Source organism: Ammospiza caudacuta, chromosome 1 (assembly GCF_027887145.1).
Source record: "Ammospiza caudacuta isolate bAmmCau1 chromosome 1, bAmmCau1.pri, whole genome shotgun sequence".
NCBI classification, from domain to species: domain Eukaryota; kingdom Metazoa; phylum Chordata; class Aves; order Passeriformes; family Passerellidae; genus Ammospiza; species Ammospiza caudacuta.
In genome coordinates, this window is record NC_080593.1 from 34,852,670 (window position 1) to 34,877,448 (window position 24,779).

Below are 24,779 nucleotides of genomic sequence, written 5' to 3' on the forward strand. Positions count from 1 at the left end.
TGTAATTTTTATTTCAAGGCATGGCATTAAGGCTTTTCCTCAAAGTGCCAATCTGCTTTTTGATCTTTACTGCTGACATGAAATAGAAGAGCTATACATCATATAAATCTTCAGCTTTGCTTAGCTTGAAATTGGTAAAGAGAGAAAGAGAAAACAAAGCCATCTGCATAAATCCTTCCAAACCAAAAGGCATTCCCCTTACCCTAACTATCATTCATTTCTGCACATCTTGTTTGAATTATCATCTGAAGTTTGTCTTGTTCCATCTCCAGAACAAGTCAAATAGCAGAGCATAAAGATATGGCTACATGAATAAAACCATATGATCTACTTGGTCACTGTTAACTTAAAAATAGGCTTACACAAAAAAATATTATCTGGCAATTGACATGTTACTTTGATCCTTTTCATTCTGTATCCTGTCACATGCATCCAATCCAGCAGCTACTGGAAGCATTGGCATGCACCTTCCATGTGATGAGAAGCAACAATCCAAGGGAATCACTGCACTTTTACAAAGTTGGGATATTCCATTCAAATGAGACAGTATCATGTTACGGGAAGGAAAAGTTAAATTTTAAGACAAAGAAGAAGAACTGTGGTACTAGGCACTATAAAATGTAGCAAGTCTCAACAGGTGATACAGCAATACTTCAACAGATTCACAGGCTCATATGCTCCCATGCAGAAAAACTCATCTACAATAGAATTCCTGAAATGGAAAAGTCTTCCTTGTCTTTACCCTTCTGTTTCTATATCATGGCATGAGAGTTAAGACAGTGTATACTATACCAAAAAAAGTGAGGATGGGTCTAAGTTATATCTTTTTTTTTAAATTGCTTTTTACTCATTCCAAAAAATCAAATTAACTATTCTGAGATCAAAAAATCAATTTCAAGGAGTTTTATATATTTGTTGGTAGCATGTCTCAATCTGTTATGTAGCATCACTGATACAACTTCAAAGTGGAGATATCTTGCCTGAATTAATTAGAAAGACTTGAAGCTTGATCTATTGCTTATTGCAATAACTATTGCAGGGAATAATTATTTTAGAGAAAGATGCTCACCGTTCCCGAATAGCTTCACTTTCCATATGCCTCCTGCAAAAGTATTTTCTATGATATCAAGAAAGGAGAAACAAACACATTTCTCTCCACGCTCTTGACTTTCATTGCAAACTGTGCCCCAGCAGCAATTACAGTGATGGTACACAGGCATCAGAAGGCAAGGAGGAGAAATGCCAGGAAGAGAAGCTACATCCTACCCCAAACTAATCAATAGTCTCAGGATTAAAACACTCTTAGGGAATCAAAGGGGAGAAAACTGAATTGTCTCCCACAAATTACTCAAACAACTTAATGCTTGTGCTCTTAAAAAAAAAAAGGAAGCAACAAGAATTTCACTGCTGCTGAGAAAATATTTGATAGAGCACTCTGATGGCACATCCAGCCATGGGCTATGACCTCCAGGAGGCTACAGTCTTTCATCAGCTTTTTGTGCAACTACTGCTCATAGTTTACCCCAGGAAAATCTCTCAGGGCTGAACCACAGGAAAAGTGCAATGTGTTGCAGTATCACGTGGTTTGGATGCTCTGCTAAGAAACTGATGCCTGAAGATTTTTAGCTTTTTCATATATTTGTAGCTTTATAGATTTTTAATATATGGTTGTATAGTTTTTAACACTTTCTCAGCCTGTCTCACACTTTAGAACAACAGCTAACCCATTCTAAAATAATCTTGAAATTCTGTTTAGTCTTATTCCCAAGAAGAGAATTTCTAACATGGACCTTTTGTTTTGCACCAGCATCTGAGGGACATACCAAGATACAGGGCAAGGAACCCCCTGGAGCAACTCCAAGGGGCAGACCCAAGGGTGGGTTGAAGAGGCAAATGGTCCCTTATTGGTTGTACCTGCTAGATATACTAATTAATTACCCTTATAAAAATCATAGAAATCCTCTGCCATGTGTGCACATTCCTGTATTTTGTGCACCTGAAAGCTTTCATTAAACAACAGCTATTGATATCACCACTTCAACATTATTTGCAAAAGTTTTTCTTCTGATTCCAGGCAACAAAATCCCACAGATGTAGTCAAAGTACATTGCCTCAAATCCAAAACTATCCTTCTTGTTACTGCATTAGTAACTTAGTGCATACTAAACATAACATTACCTAAAATTTTGTCACTTTTTGAAATAGCTTTCAAATAATCATTAAATACTATGGTATTGGCTGTTTGTTTTACTCCTGGAAAAAAAAAGGTAATAGCAAGCTGGACAAGACACAGGGAGAGTTTGCAGTGGCCAGAACTTTACAAGCAATTAATTTCTTTCACAAATGTATATCCTCACAGAAATTATTGATTTTACTTCTAATGGTATTAAAAAAAGGAGGCAAAGTAAGAAAACTTTGTCTTGAAAAGTCAATGACAGGTGAAATAAAAGGGCAGGGGGGGACATGAGATGCCTGAAGCCTATAGGACTTTACAATGGTAACAGTGAGGCAAAATCTTGCTAGTTAAAAATGAAATCTGGAAGGAGGAGACAAAATGTTAGATTGGTTCAGAGATGTGCAAGGATAATCTTGGATTCTTCGTCTAAGAATGCCATCCAAGTTTGATCACAGGTTCCATTTGTGGTACCAGCTGTGCATGAGAATGAAATTTATAGACATTTAACAGTCTCATTCAACAGACTGCCCAGAGGCAACACTGAAAATGTTCTCACCAGTGTGCTCTAACTGCTTTGCAGGATTGATGCCTAAAACGTATTTTACTGTATAACCCTTCTTCTATGACCTCAATTATGAACAGAAAAACACTATTAAAAAGAACCTGGGGTTAACATAATTAAAGCATTTTGCTAGATTTTAAAAGACTTTAAGATTATAAGTCTTTATTTTCAACAATTCCCTAATATAGTCATTATGCAATTTGAAGTAGAAACAGTATATAATTATGACTGCTTAGTTTCAGCTGTAGGTGCATACTAGTTTTCTTTTTTCCCCATCTGGATGAAACTTTAAAAAACAAAGCAATTACTGTATTTAAGAAAAATGTATTTCATGGAAATTGTAATAAATACAGAATTAATTGTTCTTTTTATGGTATATGTTTCCAATAATATATGTTACTATGGCACCTCCCACCCTTCATAATCAAGGTGAAAGGAATTTACTCCAATAATTTATGCTTTCTTCCTATTTCTGATACTTCCAATCTAAAAGTTGAAATACCTCCATTAAAAGTTAATTGTAAAGAATTTTTCATCCACTAAAGTTGGGAATAAGAGCTATTTTATTATAAACATTTTTTTAATACTACCTTTTCAGACAAAGGAATTATCTGCATGCCTCTGTTGTCTTCTCACTTGTGCCAGTAATAGTGGTATGCTTGTTTTGCTGTTTTCTAAAAAGCCCAAACATTCCCACAGCAGCTGCTCTCCTCATTAACAGGTAACCAGCAGTATCCACATGACAGAAACTTTCAAAAATGAGAATACTGAGAAGTCTCTGTCCATGAGATTGCACCAGGCTAAAAGCCTTGGTTGCACCCTGCAATGCCAGGTAACAGAGCAACCTCGAAAGCCATCACCTCTAAGGACAGACCAGCACACTCAGAGGCACAAACAATGCTATGCAGATTCCAATAAACTGCAAGCAAAATTCATAGTCATGTTTATTATCTTAAAGCTATAAATCCTGCATTTAAGTAGCAGTATAAGCAATATTAATCACGGTGGCTAACTACTGCATTTCAGTGCAATACAAAATATAAAGGTGTCCTGACCCATCCACAAAGGAGATGCCCCCAGAAAGTACTGGAGGATGTTGGCCCAAATGCTCATTTGCAACTATTCCTGACAGATCACAGCCAGAACTCCATTCTTGTAGTAGCACCACTGAACTCCTTGCAGACAAACCTCTCCTGTATTTATAGGAGGGAAACAGATTAACTGCATCTGCTTTGGCTGTAGTGTGTCTTTTATTGATTCCAATTCTGACTTCTAAGAAACCAAAGCAGAAGAAAGCAGGGAATCCATCAGTACTGGGGGACTGCACTAAGGCTACACTAAACTTTGTCTGAGAAAGGGATTTGTGGCAATTCAGTCAGTGTCTGATGGAAGTGTTTGATGTAGCAGTAACAAACCATTATGACCCATAATTTATATTTTGTCCACCCATTTTAAAAGGAATGTTATCTGCCTACATGAGGATCACACACTATGGAAGCAGCATCTGTGTGCAGTTACTGAAAGCTGTAATGGCAGTAAATCTCCAGTGGAGAAAGAGTTGGAGCCTTACAGATTTAGACATCCACAATCTGAGGGTTGTTTCAGAACTTCAGAGCTCAAACAGTATTGCCAAAATAATATGCCTGAGAAAATAACCAGGGATAGAAGGGAAATGGAAACAAGAGTATGTTTCAAGTTGTAAACAGAGACTCCAGTACCCTTCTCTCTCTACTATCTGTTTTACTGATACTTTATCCTCCCAGCTATCAAGCCAGACAACCAGATTAATGTTTTGTTTTAGCTCATAATAGCCGCCATATAACAGGGCAATGGGCAGAGCATAAAGCACACCCATTTAATCTTTCTACCACAACATATATTCAGTGCACATCTTATCATACAATTTTGGCAGTCCCTGAGAATCAGCTGCCCCTATTTTCCCAGGCTCCACGAGACCGTATGGCCCACACAGAGCATATTGAATATACAAACTTGCAGAGGAAGATTGTTTTAAGGTCTGTAACTCACAGCAGGAACTGAGCTAAGTTCAGTTCCACTTGGAAGCCATAAAAGCATGGGTTTAAAAAAAGCGCAGCAGTATCTGGTGTTTGATATCTAACAGTATGCAACATGTTTATGACATGTATTAGGCTACAAAATCTGAGTTCATAGCCTGGGACAACAAAGCAGAACTCAGCTCTGGCATATGTAGTGGGAAATAGAAAGGCATGTCTCGTACTGTAATGGATATTGCTGCTCCCCCAAGAGCTTGAGTTGCATAGAGCAGGTGGTTCAATGAAAGATACTAGCACTTTGGAAAAAATTAAAATACAACTAAAAGAGCAACTAAAGAGCAGCTGGTTCAAGTACAAGTCAATTCAGATTCAGTTTTACTATACAAACAACACAGTTCGGTTCTCCAGAATTACTTTTCAGAAATGACAGGGTAAGAAAGTTTGGACAAAATATGTGGCAACTAAAACTGTCTCAGTTACACAGAACTTTGTTTAAAGGGTACCAAAATAATGAAATCTGGATGAGTTAACACTTTCAGACTACTTTAAAATTAGTCTGATTCCAAACTGGATGATAAGTCCCACTGTCTTAAAACAAGTCCCATGGTCAAGTATATGTTCTTAAAAGCAGCTTTTCCCTAATTAAAAAAAACCAAAACCTTTCTCCTCTCTCACATTAAGTAACATAACCACAGAAGCAAAAAGAGAAAACACCCAAGTATATGATGGAAAGAGGGAAACATACCAACATGCACAACAGCATACCAAGCCTACATATTGGAAAAAAAAAAGTTTTATACATTAAATGAGATCAGCAGAACTAAGTGTTAAAAGGGTCATGGCTAATTTCAAAATATGCTTTAGGAGTCGGACTGTCTCCAGGAAGAACAAGAGTTACTTGCCAAGTAGGAAATCATGTCAATACTGGCTATTCTTAATCATAGTCTCATGCAGTGGAGAAAATGTAGTCATTTCACCAAATGAACACCAGATCTTACTTCCATACCTCCAAGTATTCTTACCCCACACACCCACTGACATTTTTCGCTGCAGCAAACATTAGAGAAAGTGGATTCTGTTCTTTAAAAAGTTTGTTGGCTTTTGCTTTTGTTTCACTTTTTCCCATTTTTAAAATGAAGTAGAATTATAAAGAAAAATTTTGTGCAACTCATGAGAGTTTGAATCAACTCAGTCTATGCCAAAATGAATCTTGGGTTAATCTTCCAAGCTTATAGGGTTATGAGCTTGTATCTCATCCTCTAGACAGCAAAAATAAAAATGCAAACTATGCATAAAAAGTAATAATCCATGCTGAAGTACCCTGGAGGTTTCAGTACCACCATCAGTCAATAACTGAAAAGCTGGGGCTCTGTTACTTAGAAAAGTACTTAAAAATGATTTAATTTCTTAATTGCTTTCAAGTTTTAGGTTACACAGGACTGGTAAGTAAGACTTTTAAAGATATATATTGTGGTTGAAAAACAACTGAAGTTCTGTAAAATTCAATTTATATGCTGAACTATTATCAGATAGAGCTTTTTTCAATCATAAGTGAAATCTTTCTCTACTCACTTGTGTGAAGTACAATAAAATAGAAAACTAAGCCAAGAAAAATTATCTTGTTTGGCATGAGATTTAGCTAAAACATCAAAAGCTAAAACCTCGTTCCTAACTATTTGAGCAGTACAGCTGAAGGGCTGCATGTGCCCTATGCAAAAGTCATTAAAAATTCAGTTAAATTTTAATTCAACTGTTTTTCCAAAACAGATGTTTTGATAGTGTCATATCCCATGATGCAAAAGAGTGCATCCATAAGCATGCCAATTTTGATAGAATACATATTGTATATACCAAACCAAGATCAGTTATACCTGAAAAATAACCACACTTACCTGTTAATGTAACTTAGAGCAACATAGGTTGGCTGCTGAAGTTCTTGTTTTTCTAATACACGTGGGTCTGTATCTGGAATAAAGAAATACATACACAGAATTGAGATTTGTGCACTTACACTGAAATTAGGGGATTGAATGGTGCAAAGTAACCTAAGTGGACACAAGAGGTACAAAATAGCTCAACCCAGTTTATCCATAGAGTACACTTAGCACAGCTCCATCACTTGCTCATTCATTCATAAACACAGTATTGCATTACTTTACCCAAGAATTTGAAACATCAACAGTGATGTAATTTCCAACTGTCACACAAGCTTTCACAATCCCCCTCATAAATACTAGTTTTCACTGCTTTCCATGATTTATAGCATTAAATGGCTCAAGCTTGCTTCTTTTTTAATGTAGCTATTTTAACATTTTAACATGTTCCAAGAGTGATTAGATCTCTTCTGCTGGGTATTGAGACTTTTCTTCTGCATCTCTGAGTTTTGTTCTCTCCCTTCTCTACAGCTTATTTTCTGAAGCTCTGAATCAGAAAAGTCATACAAAAATGCTCTTGAAGCAAAATGCTTGCCAAGCAGAGCACTGCCCACCAAAAGCCCCAAAGCAAACATATCCAAATTCCCTCAAGTGCTAACTTTCTCATTCAAATGAAAAAATATGTTTTCAATCACTGTTTCAATTGTCCTTTGCAGTTAAGTTGTGCTTTTATCTAACAAAGGAGTTTTGGTCTGAATTTTTGAAACCAAAGCCAAGGGAATATGTTCATAGTTTAGACAGCATTCTTATACCAAAACCCAGGGTTATGTTGAAGTTTCAATATAACTTGAAGTTTCAAATACAACTTTGCCCTGCAAAGTTAGGCACCTTTAGGAGCTGAGCATAAATAGTCTTCAAAAGTTCCCAATGGAAAGTGTGCATCCTGCCTGTGCAGATTACTATAGTCATTAACAACGTTTTATGCATTACTTGAAAAGCAATTCTGTGTGTAACTTCTGTGTTTTAACTATCAAGAATAAAACCTGCCTTTACCAAATGGCTCCCCACAGCACTGCTGCTCTCCATCTTTTATTTCTCAGAACCATCTACTTTGTGTTTGGTGAGGGAGGAAGGGCACGAGGCACTCCAAGCCAATCCTGTATTTTGCATTGTTCTTGCTTCCTCCTAGAGATTTTAAGCATTGTTAATGTTTAAAAACTTATTATCTTGATAAGCACATTAGTTTGACTTGATCAGTTGCTTTTGGTGGTTTTTGTGGCGTTTAAAACATGATACAATTATTTTGAAATCTGTCTCTGCTGCTGTGCCTTAAGGAAGATTTTTAACTGAACTGAATGGGGATGGTGCTTGAGGGTTTGTGCATTTGTCACACCCACACCACTGCTGAAGCAGATAATGTCCTTATTCAAGGAGAAGGGAATCCCCTGTCTGCCTCTCAAAGCTCAGACTGACCCTAATCCTTCTCCTTACACTAGCTCCTGCACAGCTTAGGCTGCAGGATTTGCTAACATGCCTTTATCAATATCTCTGAAGAGATAATAACTCTATGAAAGTTCAGTGAAGAGGGATAAAAGTACAAGTGCCAATCCAATCAGCAAACCCAAGCCCGTTGTTCTTAAGAGGAAAAGGTCTTGCTGGTGCCTGAGGAAATTCTGCAGTGTTTGCCAGCACATCACACTCCATATGAAGCTCACCAAAGACAGCAAAGTGTCAGTGATCTCCCATGGCACTTTTCTGAGGAAGTGAGGTTCACACAGCATACACAGATCTTTATTTGCCTTTGTTTCTATAAAACCCATCATCATTTAGCAGGCCAAGCATAGAACTACTGCCATGGCGAGCTCTCTTAGATTTACACCTCGGTGGTGCGTGGCCTGCCATGGAACTGTCTCAATGCAGAATGTCTGCAGGGCATTAATCCCAGCCAGGACTAGCTGAGAACTGCTGTGATGCCTAGAGAGGCTACCTGGAACAGAGGCTGGACAGAACTAAAGGAATAAAGTAGGTATTTATTGAAAGGCCTTTAAAGGATACACCTTGGGCAGGCCAAGAGACCAGCTGTGGCTTTACCCAAGATGGTCGACCAGTCAGGAGTTTTCACACTTCTATAAGTTTTGGTCCATTTACATATTGGGGTTAATTATCCAATTACAGCTTCAGGTTATGAAGCCCCATCCTCTCAGATTGCTCTCCTCAATCTGCTGGTGTTGCTTTTTGGGCCTGAAGCTGCAATGGTGTCCTTGGTTCTTAGACTGGAAAAGGTTTGTTTTGTCTAACAATTGTTTTATCTGTGAAGAGAACTTGATAACACTTTATATGAAGTTCAGAGTCACACACTAAGGCAGTACAGAATCTGAAAAATGTGAAAGCTAAAACGTAAGGCATCAGCTGCAACCCAAGTTCAGGCATCTGTGGTTAAATGACTATGTCTTTGCTAATCCAGTTCTTAAATGGGATTAACCTCCACCTATAAACAACAGTTTCTGTGACTGAAGGAGACAAAATTGGGGCTGGTTTACATCAGAGTGCTGCACATTATCAGTGGGAGACGACAAGGAAAGGCTCTAATGGAGAGCCCACCACCCTTCCCGCAGCTTGCCAGCAGCTCCCATAATACCAGCTGAAGATGAAAATACAAAGACAAAAACCAAAAGCCCCATAACTTTTGTGGGAGTGTGTTATCAAAGCAGAGAGCAATTTGCCTGCTGGCACCTGGAGAAAGCAGACTCCTGTCTCTCAGTAGGTGCTGCCTGTCACACAAGGAGCACAATGTAGATTCTATTCAATCTATCTGTCCCCCCCCCCCCCCATATATCAGACTTCACACGTTTTCAAAGTCAATTATGCTGCATTTACCAATTCCAGAAAATAATCCAAGCCATGGTAAAAAAAATCTTGTATGAATTTAGCAATTAGAATGCTTGACACATTTTTATTCTCTTGCAACCAGGTGCTGGGTTGGCAGTCATGAAGATACTGCATTCACTTCTGCACTGCAGCAAGAACTACTCATAACAGTGCTGGTACTATTTCTCTTCCTCAGCTATAACACAAAAAACCCCCCACATAAACGTGTTCTGGAGCCACAGCAAGGCCCTCAGAGAAGAGCAGAAGAGAGGAAAACCAGCTGTGCCACAAGTGCAGCAGCCCTGGGGCCCTGGCATAGCCCTTCCCCAGTGGAGGGACATGAAGGGGCACACTGGCAGCTCCTCTGCATCCACCTAAAACCTGCATGGCTGTGCTATCCAGGCACATGCACATCTGGCCCACCACTGCCAGCTTTATAAACTGATTCATACTGGACAACTAGACAAGTAGTATGAGTGTATAATTAAGGCTGAGAGACCATAAATTGCACTGAGCCATCTTTGAACTGTTCACACAAAGCCAGGCATTTTCTGTGGAGTATGTTCTAACAAAATAAATCACCGACTACTGAAGCATGCTATGATTACTAAATCACCTCACTACACAGAAATACTTTGCAGCTTGAAAGCACTGCAAAATCCTAACCTGGCAAAATATTTTAAAGAGAGCAAATAATAAACAAAAGCATACATATAATCCTGTATAAGCAGAGTCTTCAATTATATAATTTGGTTCTGCGTTAATATTTCTGCACAAAAATACACGCCACCTCTTCTTTGTATATAATGCAGCAATAAGCTTTTACCCTACAAGATACAAGAAAGTTATCAGAAGCAACTTCACTTTCATAAGAGCTCTGGTTTTAAATCACTGTGAAAGATCACTTTTCACCTTACAAAATGCTAACAAATTCCAGTGGCATTATTTTACAACCACGAGCTTTCTTCTTACAGGGCCCAGGAAAGATCACTACCACAAGCAAAGTGGTGAAGATAGTCTCTGAAGAAAAATAATGACCTGAATGTGGTAAAAATTTTACTGCCCTTCAACATCTTGAATATGAACTGGCCAGTCCTGTTTCAACACCGCCTTGCCACCATTTAACAAAAGCAGAGGTTGAGGTCAAGATTGACAGAAAATCCAGGTGCCCAAAGAAGGAGACACGAATCCCTACTCACTTACAAATGCAGTGGCTGGATTGTCAACATTTTTTGGTACCTATAATCCTCCAAGAGATTTCACAGACCTGAGTAGGTCCTTTATGGCTGATAACTATCCTTTTATCCATCTTTGTCATAGGGGGTACTATGCTAATTGATTGTGGGGGTAATTATTAGGGAACAAATTTCAGCCTAACAAACAAGGTCTCTCAGTGAGCTCCAGTGAGCCTCTGGTGAGAAGTACTAGACAGTTCACTGATGTTGCAGATATTACTTTTTGGAGGGAAGGGTTTAGAGATGTCTTAAAAAGAGATATTTAGAGACATCTCAAAAAGACCTAGGTTTGAAAAATATGTCTTCTGTAAGTCGTATAAATTTTATACCAAATAGTTACAACAAAAGCAAAAAGGCAAAACTCCACTTGCCAACCCAAGGGCCTTATTTCCATTTCATTTAATCTCTAAAAGAGTAACAAAACACCTTTAATGTAATGCAAATAACAGCCCTGCAAAGGATTTTAAAAGGATTTTAAAAGCACATATTTGCAAGGACCAAGGACTTACAAGTCTGTCCCAAGTCACTTGGAGATGTTAATGATAATCTCACCTTTTTGTGCGAGATCACACTGGGGTAAGCTGCCAACACAGAGGTTCCCCAGACTCAAACCTGACTTTGCCAGAACATCCATACACACGTTCTGCTCGCCCACCAGCAGGTTCACAGAGTGCCTGTCTTGTATTTCACTTGGCCTTGAAACTGGCTGATATAAGTCAGCTCAGCTAGTTAATTAAAACCTACACTTCCCTTGAAACTGGTTCGCTTCACTAATGATGCCAAGGCAAATATTTCTGTTGGCTTCCTCAAAAGTCTGCAATTGTTCCTATGTGGATGTAGCTTAAAAAGCCAGAAATAGATAAATTCAATGTTACTGGAAATTGCTCCCCATCTAAAACCTCCATTACAAGGAAACCATTATGAGTTTCACAGTATCAATTCCAAATGCAATGTTGTTCGTGTCTTCTTGTAAATAAAAAGAGAAAATATCACAGACAAATTAACACAGTCTCTTAATTATATTTTTACCAGGAAAAAAAAAAAAAGTCCTCATCTTCAAAAAGGAGATTATGCTCTTCACTTCAAAGACAGAACACTGGAAGATAAATATGATTCTGCAAGAGTTTCAAATCTGGAATTCAAGAACATCTTTACAATTTAAGCACAAGTTTAGGTTCTTTCCAAGATCAAGGTGTTAAATGCCACAGAGATGGACTTGTCAAAATGTGTGACAGAGATCAGATACAAACTTTCACATTTCCTCAAAAAGCTCTTCAGATAACTTAGCTCTCTAAACAGATGACTAAGAAAGCTACATTCAGGCAAGTACAAACAAGAAAACACTCTACTTATGTCAAGTTTCACAGTTTTGGTGAAGGCTAGAGGTTCCAGAATATGTTTTAGGACAAAATTCTGCCTGCTTGGTCTATCCCAGAGTTGCAAGAATTTCTCAGTTTGCTGCAAACAGTTTATTTCCCCCATCAAATTGTACTTAAGTGCATGAAGCCATGAAAAAAGAGACCCTTACAGACACAGGTTACATAAGTAATACAAGAAGGTCATGAAACTGCAGCATTTTTGGCCAGCTGGGGAACAGCTCTGTTGGGCTGCTGCTCAACCCAGGCCTGTGGACTTCCCACAAAGCAACTGAGCAATTGCAATTGCTGCACTACAGCAGGAGAATAATGCGCTCCAAAGACAAGGTAAAGCCTCAGAAGTCACAGCCCAAAAGCTGAACTGCTGCGGACTTCTCCTAAAGCCTAAGCACAAAAAGGTTCTCATTAATCTTAATAACTGCAAATTACATATTACACATGTAGACAAGTGGTTAGCAAAAGGAAATGTCAAACAGAAGGTTTATTTAAATGGAGGCTGCCTCAGTAAAAAAACCCAACAAGTATAAATTGGGAATGCACACAGAGGCAGCTGGAAGGCAAAGCAGCAGCTGCTGACTTAACACCCTGGATTAGCACACACGGGCCCCTTCATGTTGGTGCACCTCTCAGGGAAGTGAGGCAGCCCTTGTGGAGTTCCCAAGGAAAATGGTAATTTGTAAAACTGCCTCTTCATTGGAAAGACACCATGATCCCAGGGACAGCGCTCCCAGCATTTTAGCTTCACTGAGTCTGAATGAATGCAGAACCTCTGAGATGCAATCAGAGGACACCACTGCAAGAGGGAGTATAAAAAAGGGGCGAGAAGTTCAAAAGCAGAAAATCATTGAAAACTAAAGCACAAAAACCTCTGAGACCACCACAACCAACAGCATCCATTCACTAACTCAGACTAACACAAATGAAATTCCATTTTGTAACACAACCCCTGTGAGACACAAGAACCCAGGGTTTTGTCATATGAGAAAATGGTATCTTGGTGGGTGATAAAATAACACATGGTATTTCAGATAACCTACACAGAAACAAGCCTATGCTTTGATACTACAGCAGAACAGAACCTTTTATATAACACTACATTGGAGCAAATCTGTTTCATCCTTGCAAGCTGCCACTATTTGATTCAGACTGTGAACTTTCAAAAATAATGGCCATCCCGTATCTTGTCCAGACAAACAGGATTCTGATTACAGCTTCACATGCATTAATTTAATGCACAGTTACTAAAAGTATTTTAGCAACACAAATGAGGTGATCACTTGACATTTCCTATTTTTAATTTGGAAACCAAATAGCCAAGTAAACAAACAGAAGGACTTGCAAACCTGAAAAACATCATTTATTGAGGAAAAAAAAATAATTGTGGCATAACCATATGCAAGAAAAGGTTATTTCAGATATGGACAATAGAAAATAGAAAGAATGCATGGAGTCCAGTCAAGGATCCTGAATATTTAAAAAATGTTCTAATTTCTGCAATTAAGTTAATTATTGCACAGTAGTAAGTGACCACAGTGTTCCTCAGTTGCTGAAAGCAACCTTTGGATCTGTCATGCTGCCTTCAAACAGGCAATTAAAGTGAAAAATGAGAGTATGCATAACTTTCCAGTACCATATATTAGATACAAATAACACACAAATAAAATCTGAAGTTCTCAAACCAAACACTTGATACAGTTAGTCATGCTTTTATCTGTTTACTTGAACATGTATTGCTTTGCTACTCTTGAAATCCTTATTACAGATAATCTACCGCCTTAAGAAGAGTTTTCCCTTACCAGAAATTAAGAGAACTTTCCAATTCTCTGTCCCCAAAATAATTTGCATTAACTGAGGCTGAGTAGTGTAAAACATTCCAGCTGTGGGCTTTCCTGGCCCCTTTTAGAGTGGTGCTGACTGGAGATAGAGCCCGGCCCTGCAGGGCCCTGTGGCACACCTGAACAGGCTGGCACCCACAGGCTGCCGCCGCCTCTGGCACAAAGAATGGCAACCCAAACAACCCAAATTCAAGCCATTTCCTACTATGACCTTCTCCTCTGAAAGCCCAAACAATCTCCAGCAGCAACTTCAAGAAAGAGAGCTAGCTGTGTAGGAGGGTATAACCCTAACCCTTTCAGAAAATATTACAGTGCACTGTGACTGAAGACACCCTCAATCTCAGCAGCTCATGCCTCAGCATAAAAACAGTAATGCTGTAAATCAGCTACTTAATTCCTATTCAAACAGAACATAATTGCTGGTAACTGGCTGAAAAGCAACAAATGCCAAAAAAAGGTCTTTGTGATCTTTCAGATGTAATGAACTGCAAGCACACTTCATGTGCCATGATGCTTTTCCACTTATTATGCTAATTTGTTTTTATTTGAAACACACAATTATTGCTGCAACCAAATGCAATCATTAATCTATTTATTTGATCGGCAAAATATTCATGAATCAAATCAACAAGAAATAAGCAGTGCTGGAAATGTCCCTTAGAGAAGGAAAAAACCTCCATGACTGCTGCTATTTAATTTTACTTTTTAATATTCAATTTTTACGCATTTGAAATGTTAACATCTTGCTTGCAATTTCTAAGTGCAAATACACTTAATGAAGCTTGACATAGAGAAAAATTAGAATGCCATTTTCACAGAACTTAACAACATTTAATTCAAGTCAAATAACCTCATGATAGCCCACTGGAGAGTAAATAAAAGGTCCATTTGCACTTAACAGTCAAGCACACAGGACATAACATATATCATTAGTAATCTCTGAAATTATCCCATTTCAGTAATTAAATGAGCATTTTTATTCCTCACCACACTATGATGTCTCTTTTGTCTGAGAGTTTTAAAAACTCCTGTACTGTGGAAAGGCATTCACTCAGATCAGGGAAGGCCTCCAAAATCAATTAAAACAAAACTTAATTAATGATCTAAGGATCTATTCTGTACTGAAACAATGATCAAACCACTTTCATGACCTGCAGCACTGCCCACACCAGCACGATGGTCCCTTTGACCATTTTTGTTGGATTGAAGGACTCCTGGCCAGCGTGGCTGTGCTGCCTCCCCAGACGGCTCCCGACGGCAGCAAAGCCCCTCAGCCTGCATGGCTGCGACTCCCTGGAGGTGACCTGGTACTGGGCTGCCTGGGGGAAAAGGGTTTGTCATTCCCTACCCTGCCACACTGGAGAGAGCGGAGGAAAAGGAGCTGAGCCAGCCCTGCCTGCAGAATTTCTATGTATTCAGTCAAACTGCTCCATTTCCAGCGTTTCGCACATTTCTCCCCTCTCTAAGGTCAAACATATCATTACCCAGCACATCTGGAAGTGACACAAAAAAAATAGAAGAATGAGGAGCATTCATCCTGCTCTTAGCATTTTGCCAAAATTATAAGGAAATAAATTTTTAGAGTTGATAATTGATTGATTGAGGGTTAGATTCTGTGGGTTTCTGTGAGAACCCAGGCCTTGTTTGGGCAAATCCACTGGGAAGTTTGGCCTTTTTGGGGCAAAAATTGGTATCTAGTAGTTTGAAGAATAATCTTTACATAAACCACAAGGCTCTGTTTTTTCAATGTGAGGCAAGTGCATGCTTAAGACCATATTTTAGGATAAACACTTTAGCATAAAGGAAGCAGTTATTTCAAAACAGCTAGTTTTTCTACTAAAAAAATTTAAAATTTATAGGTTTGTGTTTGGCCTTCATACTAATATTACTCAAATACTCAAACCCTTGTTCTCATCTAGTTTTAATAATGAAAACCAGGCTAAACATTCAAAAAGAAATAAAACCTAGTATTACTTTATATAAAACTTCAAAAATATATATATCTTGACAGTTCTGATGCTTGAGGGTTTTATTTCCCAAAGTAGTAATGATCTCCAGGAGTTAAAATAATATGATTATATCCCAACTCCATGACCAGCTAAACCACAACTGAACTGCAGTGGCACATATTTCATTTGCAATGCCAGAGGATCTCCATTTGAGACTATCAACACAGCACTAAATTTCCAAGTGTCACTGGGAACAGGCCACCTGTAATTTTGGTTGGAAACACTAATATGAACTGCTATAAGCAGCACAGCCAGTGTTTTACCAGTTCAACCTCTTCATCTTTACCAGCAATGAGAAAGGAAAGCTTTTTACTCTCACTTTAATACTGTGTCTTCTCTCCTCTGCAAACAGTGGTTGAGGGATTTTTTGGTTTATTTTAAGGGAGGATTGTATGAGAAGGAAACAAAACATATTTTTCCTCTGAGTCACTAAAATGACTATAAGCAGTTTATCTTCTGTGCTACTACTCTGCAGTCTTGTAAGAGACAGGATTCCTAATCTTTGCTTCCTGCTGATAGGGAGTGCACAGAATTAAGCTATTTCTTGTAAGGAAGAAGGAAAGAGCATAATTACCTAGTGTTACTCAAAAGAAGCTCCAGAAGACAGCAACCATGCCAGGTGGAGCATGGACAGGAACCAGATGTGTCAGAACACCAGGTGCTCAGCTAACCTTTCGTTCCTGAAATGTCTTCTTCCAAAATTCGTTGGTAAATACCGTGGCTTATGTAATTTTATTATTTTATTTCACTGAGGATAATTTCACCACCAATATGCCTCATCCAAGGCCATGAACAGCTCCAGATTTGTCACCAGAGCTACAAGTGAAACATCCAGCAACAAGCCTACTTTGCAGGGAACAAGAAATGCACAAAAACACATATCACATATCACATTTCCCAAAGGGAGTGAGGGTGTGGTGTGGGGGTGTCCCTCTCTTTAAGGGGAAGACATCATCACTGAAATAGTCCACAAATGGGAACCTAATACTCTGAGATGAAAAATCAATTTTTCTGCAAACTAACTGTCAATAAACTTAAATAAAATTGTTATCATCCCCAAACAGCACCTTTTGGAAGTCTAAGACTCAGTTATTGGGACAACAGGAACTGGCATATGAGAAAATCATTAAGGGCTGTTAACAATCAGCCTTGAGCAACAAGACTCTTTTATTTGCCCTTAAGTATTAACAGTGGAGCAGAACCTTTGCAGTTTTGTACCTTAGACATCTGTTTTTGAAAGAGAATCTCAAATTATCTGAGAACTGAGAAGGTGAGGTAGATTATTTCATACACTGAAGTTAGTGAAGGGGTTCCAGTATCCCCAGCCACTGGGAAGCCAAGTGACAGCAAGGGGTTTGGTGCCCTCCATTGAATGAATCTGGCCATCTCAGTCCAGCTCTTAGAAAGAACAGGATTTTGCAGAGCAGGGAATGGGTGAAGCCTCAAAGCTCCACTAGAACCGGACGCTGCCATGTGCGCTCTCACCTCAGTGATCTGAACCCATACAGCACAAAGATAAAGATGAGGTTTTACCCTCATGCAACCACTCATAAACTGAGGCTTGCAGAGGGAGAATAGAACCAAAAGCTGAATGGTCAGTTTAAAACAGTAAATAAAAAAAAATTTATATAAGCTAAAAAGTATCAACATGAAGCAGACATTTAAGGATATAGATGAGCTTAATAATCAATGATGTTCTAAGACCATGGCATGTTCTTATACATTCTAGTTTTACTTTATTATCCCAATCAAAACCATGCAACATCCAAAAAAACAAACAAAAACACCCCCACAATCCCCCAAAACAAGCAAAACACCCTCCCAAACCCCAACAACAAAACCCAACCAACCAAAACAAACAAACAACCCAACCTTCCCACCCTGTGCTGTTCCCCCCCACCCCCCAAAATCTCACCTAAACCAAACAAAAAAAAAAATTGCCTGGTGTGAACACATAGGAAATACAAGAAGTTACCAATTCCTTCAAAATTCTTACACTATCTTTGCCCTCACACAGAATTTGAATATAAAATAATTAATCAAATAGTGACACTAATGAATACAAAGTCAGCTGACCACAATAATAATTTTAAAAAAGTCCTTACAATGATGATAACAGGAAGATTATTCATTATAAAAGCTCACAAAAAATTACATGCTATTCTTTGGCTTCCATAGTTTTGTCTGGCATTCATGATAGCCTGAAGTATCTGTACTTCCTTAATGATTGATGGAATAGAAAGTAACAGAAGGGCATTGCACTTTTGGAAGGTGAAAGTGATGCTCCAGGTTCACACAAGTCAAGCTCAGGCAGGCTTCTCAGCAGAGAAAGCTCATTTTCTGCTCAGCAATGTCTAAGGGATCAAGCATTCTAATAAATGCACTGGTATGTCAGAAATCAGTTTTAATTAAGTAAAGGTAAGAGAGAAGATATGAAAGAGAAACTTTCCTACAAGCAGTAAAATTTCTCCTTGCATTGAATTATGTAAAAAAAAAAATCTCATAATTGCACGTGAATTTGAAATGTTGTTTATTTCTGATGTAATAGTGTAGACAAGCAATGCCTCACTCCTAGCTTAGGGTAACTTTGAAAAGTAGTACAGCCCTGTTTCAAAACAGTGTTAAGTTTACTGTATTTAATAATTTGAAAAATGGATCATTCAGAATTCCCAGAACACCAGTTATTTTGCTATTCTTATGCATTATAAGTAATTAGAATATAAGTAATTAGAATCAGGAAGAACTTAGAAACAGGTAGGGACGAAAGGAGGACATTCAAGCAAGGCCTTCTCAGATCATTATACTAAAATATCTACTGTATATATGCACATCTTTCAGGGTAACTAAAAAAAAGATGCACATTCTTCTAAACAATCTAGCTGCTAATTTTACAGTCAGTACTGACAAAGAAAATTTCTTTATGAAGTAATGGTATAGCACCTTCTAAATTCTACTACTGTTACTGCTAAACAGCATTTAATTAACAATTAGGAGTTAACAGCATTACCAAATATTACAGTAATAAATCTTAATACAATTTTTATTCTGTACTGTTCCTCCTCTGATCAATACCCAAGTACGAAACAAAAAGCACAACATACATTTACCAAAATTACTTAAGGGATATGATAAGAGAGAGACAGTACATAAAGGTTCTGATGCTGAATTTGAGGGCAATTTAAACTCTTCTTAATTTGTCTCAATATTTATATTCAGCTATGCTGTTACTCTGTTGGAGTTATTTGTAAACACAGTTCTGTAAAACCCTCTAAAGAACATTAAATAATTTGTCCCCAAAAGACTATCAGTTTATAGAAAAAGACACTTTCAACTTTAAAAAACCCCATATTTCAATAATGACCTTATGAGTATAATGGCACATGCCATCAGAAAAATAACATCACCTTTCCAAGTATGTTACTACCTGCAACAGCAGGTGCTTCCTATTTTAGTCTGTTTCTCTCTTCTCAATAAATAGTTTTAAAAGTTTACCAAAACCCTTTAAAACATTTCCATCAAAGGCTTATTTAAAAAGGTATGGTCCATTAAAGAGTATTTATTCAGAGGAAGAGCTTCTTTGGTTTGTTGTTTCTAAACAAACTAATAAAAGAACCCAAGAGGCAACAAAATACTTCTCCAGTTCCACAGACACCTGCATACTAGCATCATGACAATATAACAATATAACTAATAATTCACAATATTTAACTAAAATTGCTTTGAACTCTTTTTATATTCATCACTAACATGGTGTGCAAGTATGGTGGTTGGATTACAAGAGAAATTAAGACCACCAGCAATAATGCTCCCCCTCCTCCAAAGCATTTTTCCTGCCCCTCCAATTAGCCTTTTCTATTCCCTCCTCCTGTCTCTAAGTCCATTTGCTAAGGCTGTGTGAATTATCTCCCTCTCCATTCGGTTTGGATTTTAGCAAGTTCTAATATTCATTCCTTAAGGCAGTGTCAGTGTGCTCACCCCTTGCTCTACAGAGTGGTGCTGATTTGCAGAGAGAAGCAGAGAAATGCCTTGCAATTCCTCCACAATTTATTCTAGCTCTAAAGTTTTCCAGTGCAGTCAGTGGACTACCTAATAGCCTAGTCAAAATGAAGACAAACATCTTCTATGACAGAAAACTGTGGGGAAGGTGGCATGAATTAAAGAGCTGGAAAATAAACACCTTAAACAGACCACCTCAGCAGGAGACCGAGATTGTCTGGCAATGAACTGCAGACAAGATGCCTCAAAAAGCCCCATAACAAAGAAAAAGCTGCATATTGTTCAAGGGTTCCCATGTCAGCACCACCCCTGAAGCCAGAAACATTAATAACTTCTCTTTTGTTTTCATTCTTTCTGGGAGGAGAAGGGAGTTGAAACCCAAACAAACAAATAAAAGTATATAAACATGATTTCTTTTCTTGCTAGTTGAAATTTGCCCATGCCAAGTACTAATGTACGATCCTGGGGTTGAAGGTTTCTTGTTTTTGTTTTGAAAGGGGCAATGGAATCCTACCATTTGGTTGAAAGATAAAAAGATTAAGACACTCCTTACCAGAGGCTGTCCACTACATCAGCTCAACAGACAAGCTTATCAGTTTGATGAGGTCATTGCTGGCATCTTTTCCTAACTAGATTTCTCTTTTTCTTCCTTACACACTTGGAAAAAAACTTTAATGAATTGATTATCAATTAAATGTACCAGACTGACAGCTAGCAAAAATGCTCTCTGCATTGCCTTGATAAGCAGAAATTTCCTATGAGCAGTTACAATATAAGTTTTTCTGCTGTTGTATCACTGGGGTAAAGACTGACTTTGCAGTGTGAAAGTACAGACATATCATTCCAGTCAGGATGAGACCCAAGGAGTCTGACAACCCCTTGCAATCTGACTTCAATGGGAAGAAATCCAGTGGACTGTGGAAGGAAAGCACAGGAAGGTGCAGCATGCTCGGCCATCCATCAGCATAAATCATCAGAGGACTGGGACAGGGAGGGATGGCTGGAGGCAGACTGCACTACAGTCATGTTGCAGCCTGAGGTAGTGTCTGCTGGGAATACAATAGCTCATTCTCCATGCCCATGCAATAAATGGCCTTCTCTCTGCAGCTACCAGTTAAGATTATAAATCAGTATGTTTTGCAATATTAAAAGCCACTCCAGCTGCAAAGGAACCAAGATCATAAATTCTTTTCAATGCACTTTTGAACAGCTTCAGACAGCAGTGAGGCTTTCCTGGGAACACTAGACAGCTGTAAAATAGCTGCTTCAAATCTAGATTCTATTATAAGAGATGGAAAAGACCTATATGAACTATTTAATTAATAGATCAAGCCACCAAGAGCCACGAGGAAAGAATTCAGCTCTTAACAAAAGGTTTTGACTGTTTCTTGATCCGCTACGTGATGTTTTTGAATTAAGTCAAAAATCTGAGTTGAAGGACATCTCCAGAACTCATCTCCCCACTGCTTTTAATGCATTTCAAGTTAACAGTGGGGATGAGTAGAGTTTGAGGTATTTCTCAGAGGGATGAGCCTGCTAACTAGAGGTCTGAGGAACCCACACACCAGCTCTTCCTCAAAGGCATGAAAAAGGTCTTTGCTAATTTGTTTCTTTGCTCATATGAAATCAATGGCCCTTAGTTGATCACTTAACTTACCAAGAAGGAAATTAGACTATTTTTTCTGTAACTCAACAGCAGCTACAGTTGCCCAAACAAATTACCCCTCTGCTGTTCATCAGACCTGCTTATTTAAGAGCAGGTTTGGAGTGGAATGGGAAAGGAACATTGTAGTATCTGTCATGACCAGTAAAGGAGCTTCACAATTGTCTGCAAACAATGATCAATAGCTGCAATTTTATTGTTCAGGGGTTTCACTGAGACTTGCTTGGAGACATTGTGAGAGCAATGCCATCAGCAAAACCCCAAATCCAGTTATGTTCAACGTGAACAAAGAAGGGAGCCTACCAGCTAGCACACTGTGTGGAATGGTGGACATGGAGACAGCAACAAGCTATGCTGTGTTTCTGCAAGACAGAACACTTAAGAAGGCAAAAAGGGCCAGGAGCTGGACTGGATGATCCTGATGGGTCCCTTCCAACTCAGCATATTCTATGATTCTATCCTTTTCTGCTTTCCACAGTAAGTATGGACACGGTCCTGGTCTCCAGCATAAGCAATGTGCCTTAGCTCTTGTTTTCTGTGCAGGTATAAAAGGACCAATTTCTTTCCTTCAGGTTTAAAGCCCAGTATGAAAAAGAACTGTCAAAAGCACCTTGAAAAAGCATTGCATAGTAAGTACTACTATGTAGCACTACTACTAGCCCACTATCAATAACGGCAAAGCTTGCATTAAAGAAAATTATTAAGTACCAAAGTTACTTTTGGTCCCAGTTTTAAATAAGAGAGTGAATGTTCTGCAGTGGCTAGGATCAAAGCTCTCAAGGCCAATTTCCATCTCAGCCACAGACTGCCTAATAGTCCTGACACTAGTTTCTTTGCTCAACTGACTTTTTTTTTTTTTTTTTTTTGCACTTCAAACCTTCTTCTGCTTGCTGTGCATAAAATTAAAGAAGATTACTGAGGCTACATTGTATTTGATGGTGCAATTAAGTATCAACAGTGAGATGAGAGCATAACTATACTTCAAAATCTTCCCATAAACACACTTTTTTCCACAGTTCCAACAGAAACAAGTGCCATTTGCCTTGGTTATTACCAGTAGTGGAAGGCTGCAGTGAAATGTCCTTGGAGGTTTCTCTTGTCCAGGCTGAGAGAACGGCTATGCCATTCAGCTTCACATCATCTGCAAACTCACTGAGGGAGTGCTTGATCACACTTGACAGATTAAAGAGCACCAGCTCCAGGACAGAGCCCTGAGGGACACCATCCATCAGCAGCCTCAGCCTGGACAGAGAGCCACTGACCACAGCTCTCTGGCTGCATCAGGGTTCCAAATAAACAAAGAACTCGGTTGTAAGGTATACAACACCGAGGAGAAAATACAAGAGAATGTGTGTAACTCTAGTCACTGCATGCATCCAAATATTCAATCATCCACAAGTGCTTGGAGCCACTAAAGGAGAGTGATCAGGGTGGGTGGGGAGGATGACACCCAAAACCACCACTATCACCCTGAAAATAAAAAAGAAGCACTCAGTTTGAGTTCACTGTCATATTCCTGGCAAAATATCTGCTGAAGCACTGCAGAGAATTTTACAGGCCTGGAGGAGACACTGAAGAAATACAAACATATCAATGAATACCAGCAGTGAGAGATAAACAGTTTCAAATGCTTCATAGGACCAGAATCACTTTGCAGCCAGATTCATTGCCAAGATGAAGACTTGGAAGGCTTCTGTCAGACTATTTCCAATTACAGTATTTTATGAAAACACAGGGCATACAGTATGCCTTGATGAGAAAAACCAGTGTATATATAGGCTCATCATCCTGAAGCAGAAAGCACTGAGCTAAGTACTAGTTGTTATGGATACGTCTGCATAAGTAATGGTGTTATTGCATCTAACCTTTGGGTTTCATTTATTTTATATTGGAGGGTGTGGGTGTGTGTAGAGAGATTTATGGTTTATGTTATAAACTTTCATCTGCCACAAAATCCTGAAGTGTTCTTACACTGACTGAAAAAAACACCTTCAAGCAGTGAGTTTAATGTAAATTCAGAGGAATCAAATATCTTTAGATAACTTTGAAAAATGCACTGCTGATTATTCTTTTAATCAGTTTGTGCGTTGCTCAGAAATTCTTTGATAAGCATTGTTTCTCACTGAGCATGCACAATTAAGTGTGAACAGATTTCATGACACAACATGTAACTCATTTGTGTGTTCCTTGTGTCAAGTGACCTCTCAGACTGAGAGCTGCTCTTCTGATGACTGATGCTATTCTGGGGGAAAAAACCCCACCCAAACATCTTTGATGACCTCACAGTTACTCCATGAGGCACACACAGGCTAGAATTACCATCATATTCTATACATTTTTTCTTTGTATACATACAAGACAGGAGGAAAGACTCTAAGGACCATAAAAACCAACTACCAGAAAAAATTCTAAATCAGTTTTGGTACTGATAACAGTAACACAAAATGAACATCTGAAACCAGGTGGTGGGTTTAGAGTTTTTTGTGTTGGGCTTTTAAAAATAAATTTTAATTTCAGTTAGAAAACAGAGTGCTACTAATTGGAGATAGTCTGTGTTCTAAGCCCTTCTGTTGGGTAAACCTGACAGCTCCAGTAAAAGTTCATGTGTCTCCTATTTTTAAATGAAAAATAAAATTTGCTTTCTTCTATTTAGGAAATAATAACAAAAAGGCAAATAATTATACACACACACACATATATTTTTATACATATATATGCACAGACCAATTTGACAGATCTGGAAATCAGTCAAATGAAAAATGAGTCCTAAATTTTTAAGCCAACTGCATAAGTTGGACCTATCAAGACTCTATAGCGTTGGAAGCCCTAAAGATCTCCTAGACCATGACTTGAAAAACAGTAAACTAAATTCAGACCTTGGACTGCTTCCTTGGGCCTCTGTTCTCCTTTAAACCCAATCTTGAAAAGCTTTGCCTCCTCTCCTTCTCACCTGTCAGCAGTCCCTAAAGGCAGTTTGTGCTCACTCTCATTTTTGGTCAGAAAAACAAGAGAGAAAACTTTCAGGTTTCCCTTCCCACAGACTTCAACAGCCTATCAAAAGAGTTGCCAGGAAGTAATCTTTCAAATTCTTTAACAAACACCTTTTGGTAAACTTAGAAACTTTTGCTTCTTTACAGTCTCATTACAAACATCTACTATGCTAAAATAAT

The 24,779-nt window shown here is 38.5% G+C and overlaps 1 protein-coding gene across 1 annotated transcript in view; it reads right to left on the reverse strand.

The window, feature by feature from the left end:
* The window catches only part of JAZF1 (JAZF zinc finger 1), a 185,296-nt gene that overhangs the window by 77,340 nt on the left and 83,177 nt on the right, over positions 1 to 24,779 (reverse strand). Inside the window, exon 2 of the mRNA XM_058812465.1 lies at positions 6,646 to 6,718. Within this exon, the coding sequence (XP_058668448.1) occupies positions 6,646 to 6,718 (73 nt within the window). The remainder of the gene's footprint in view (positions 1 to 6,645; positions 6,719 to 24,779) is intronic.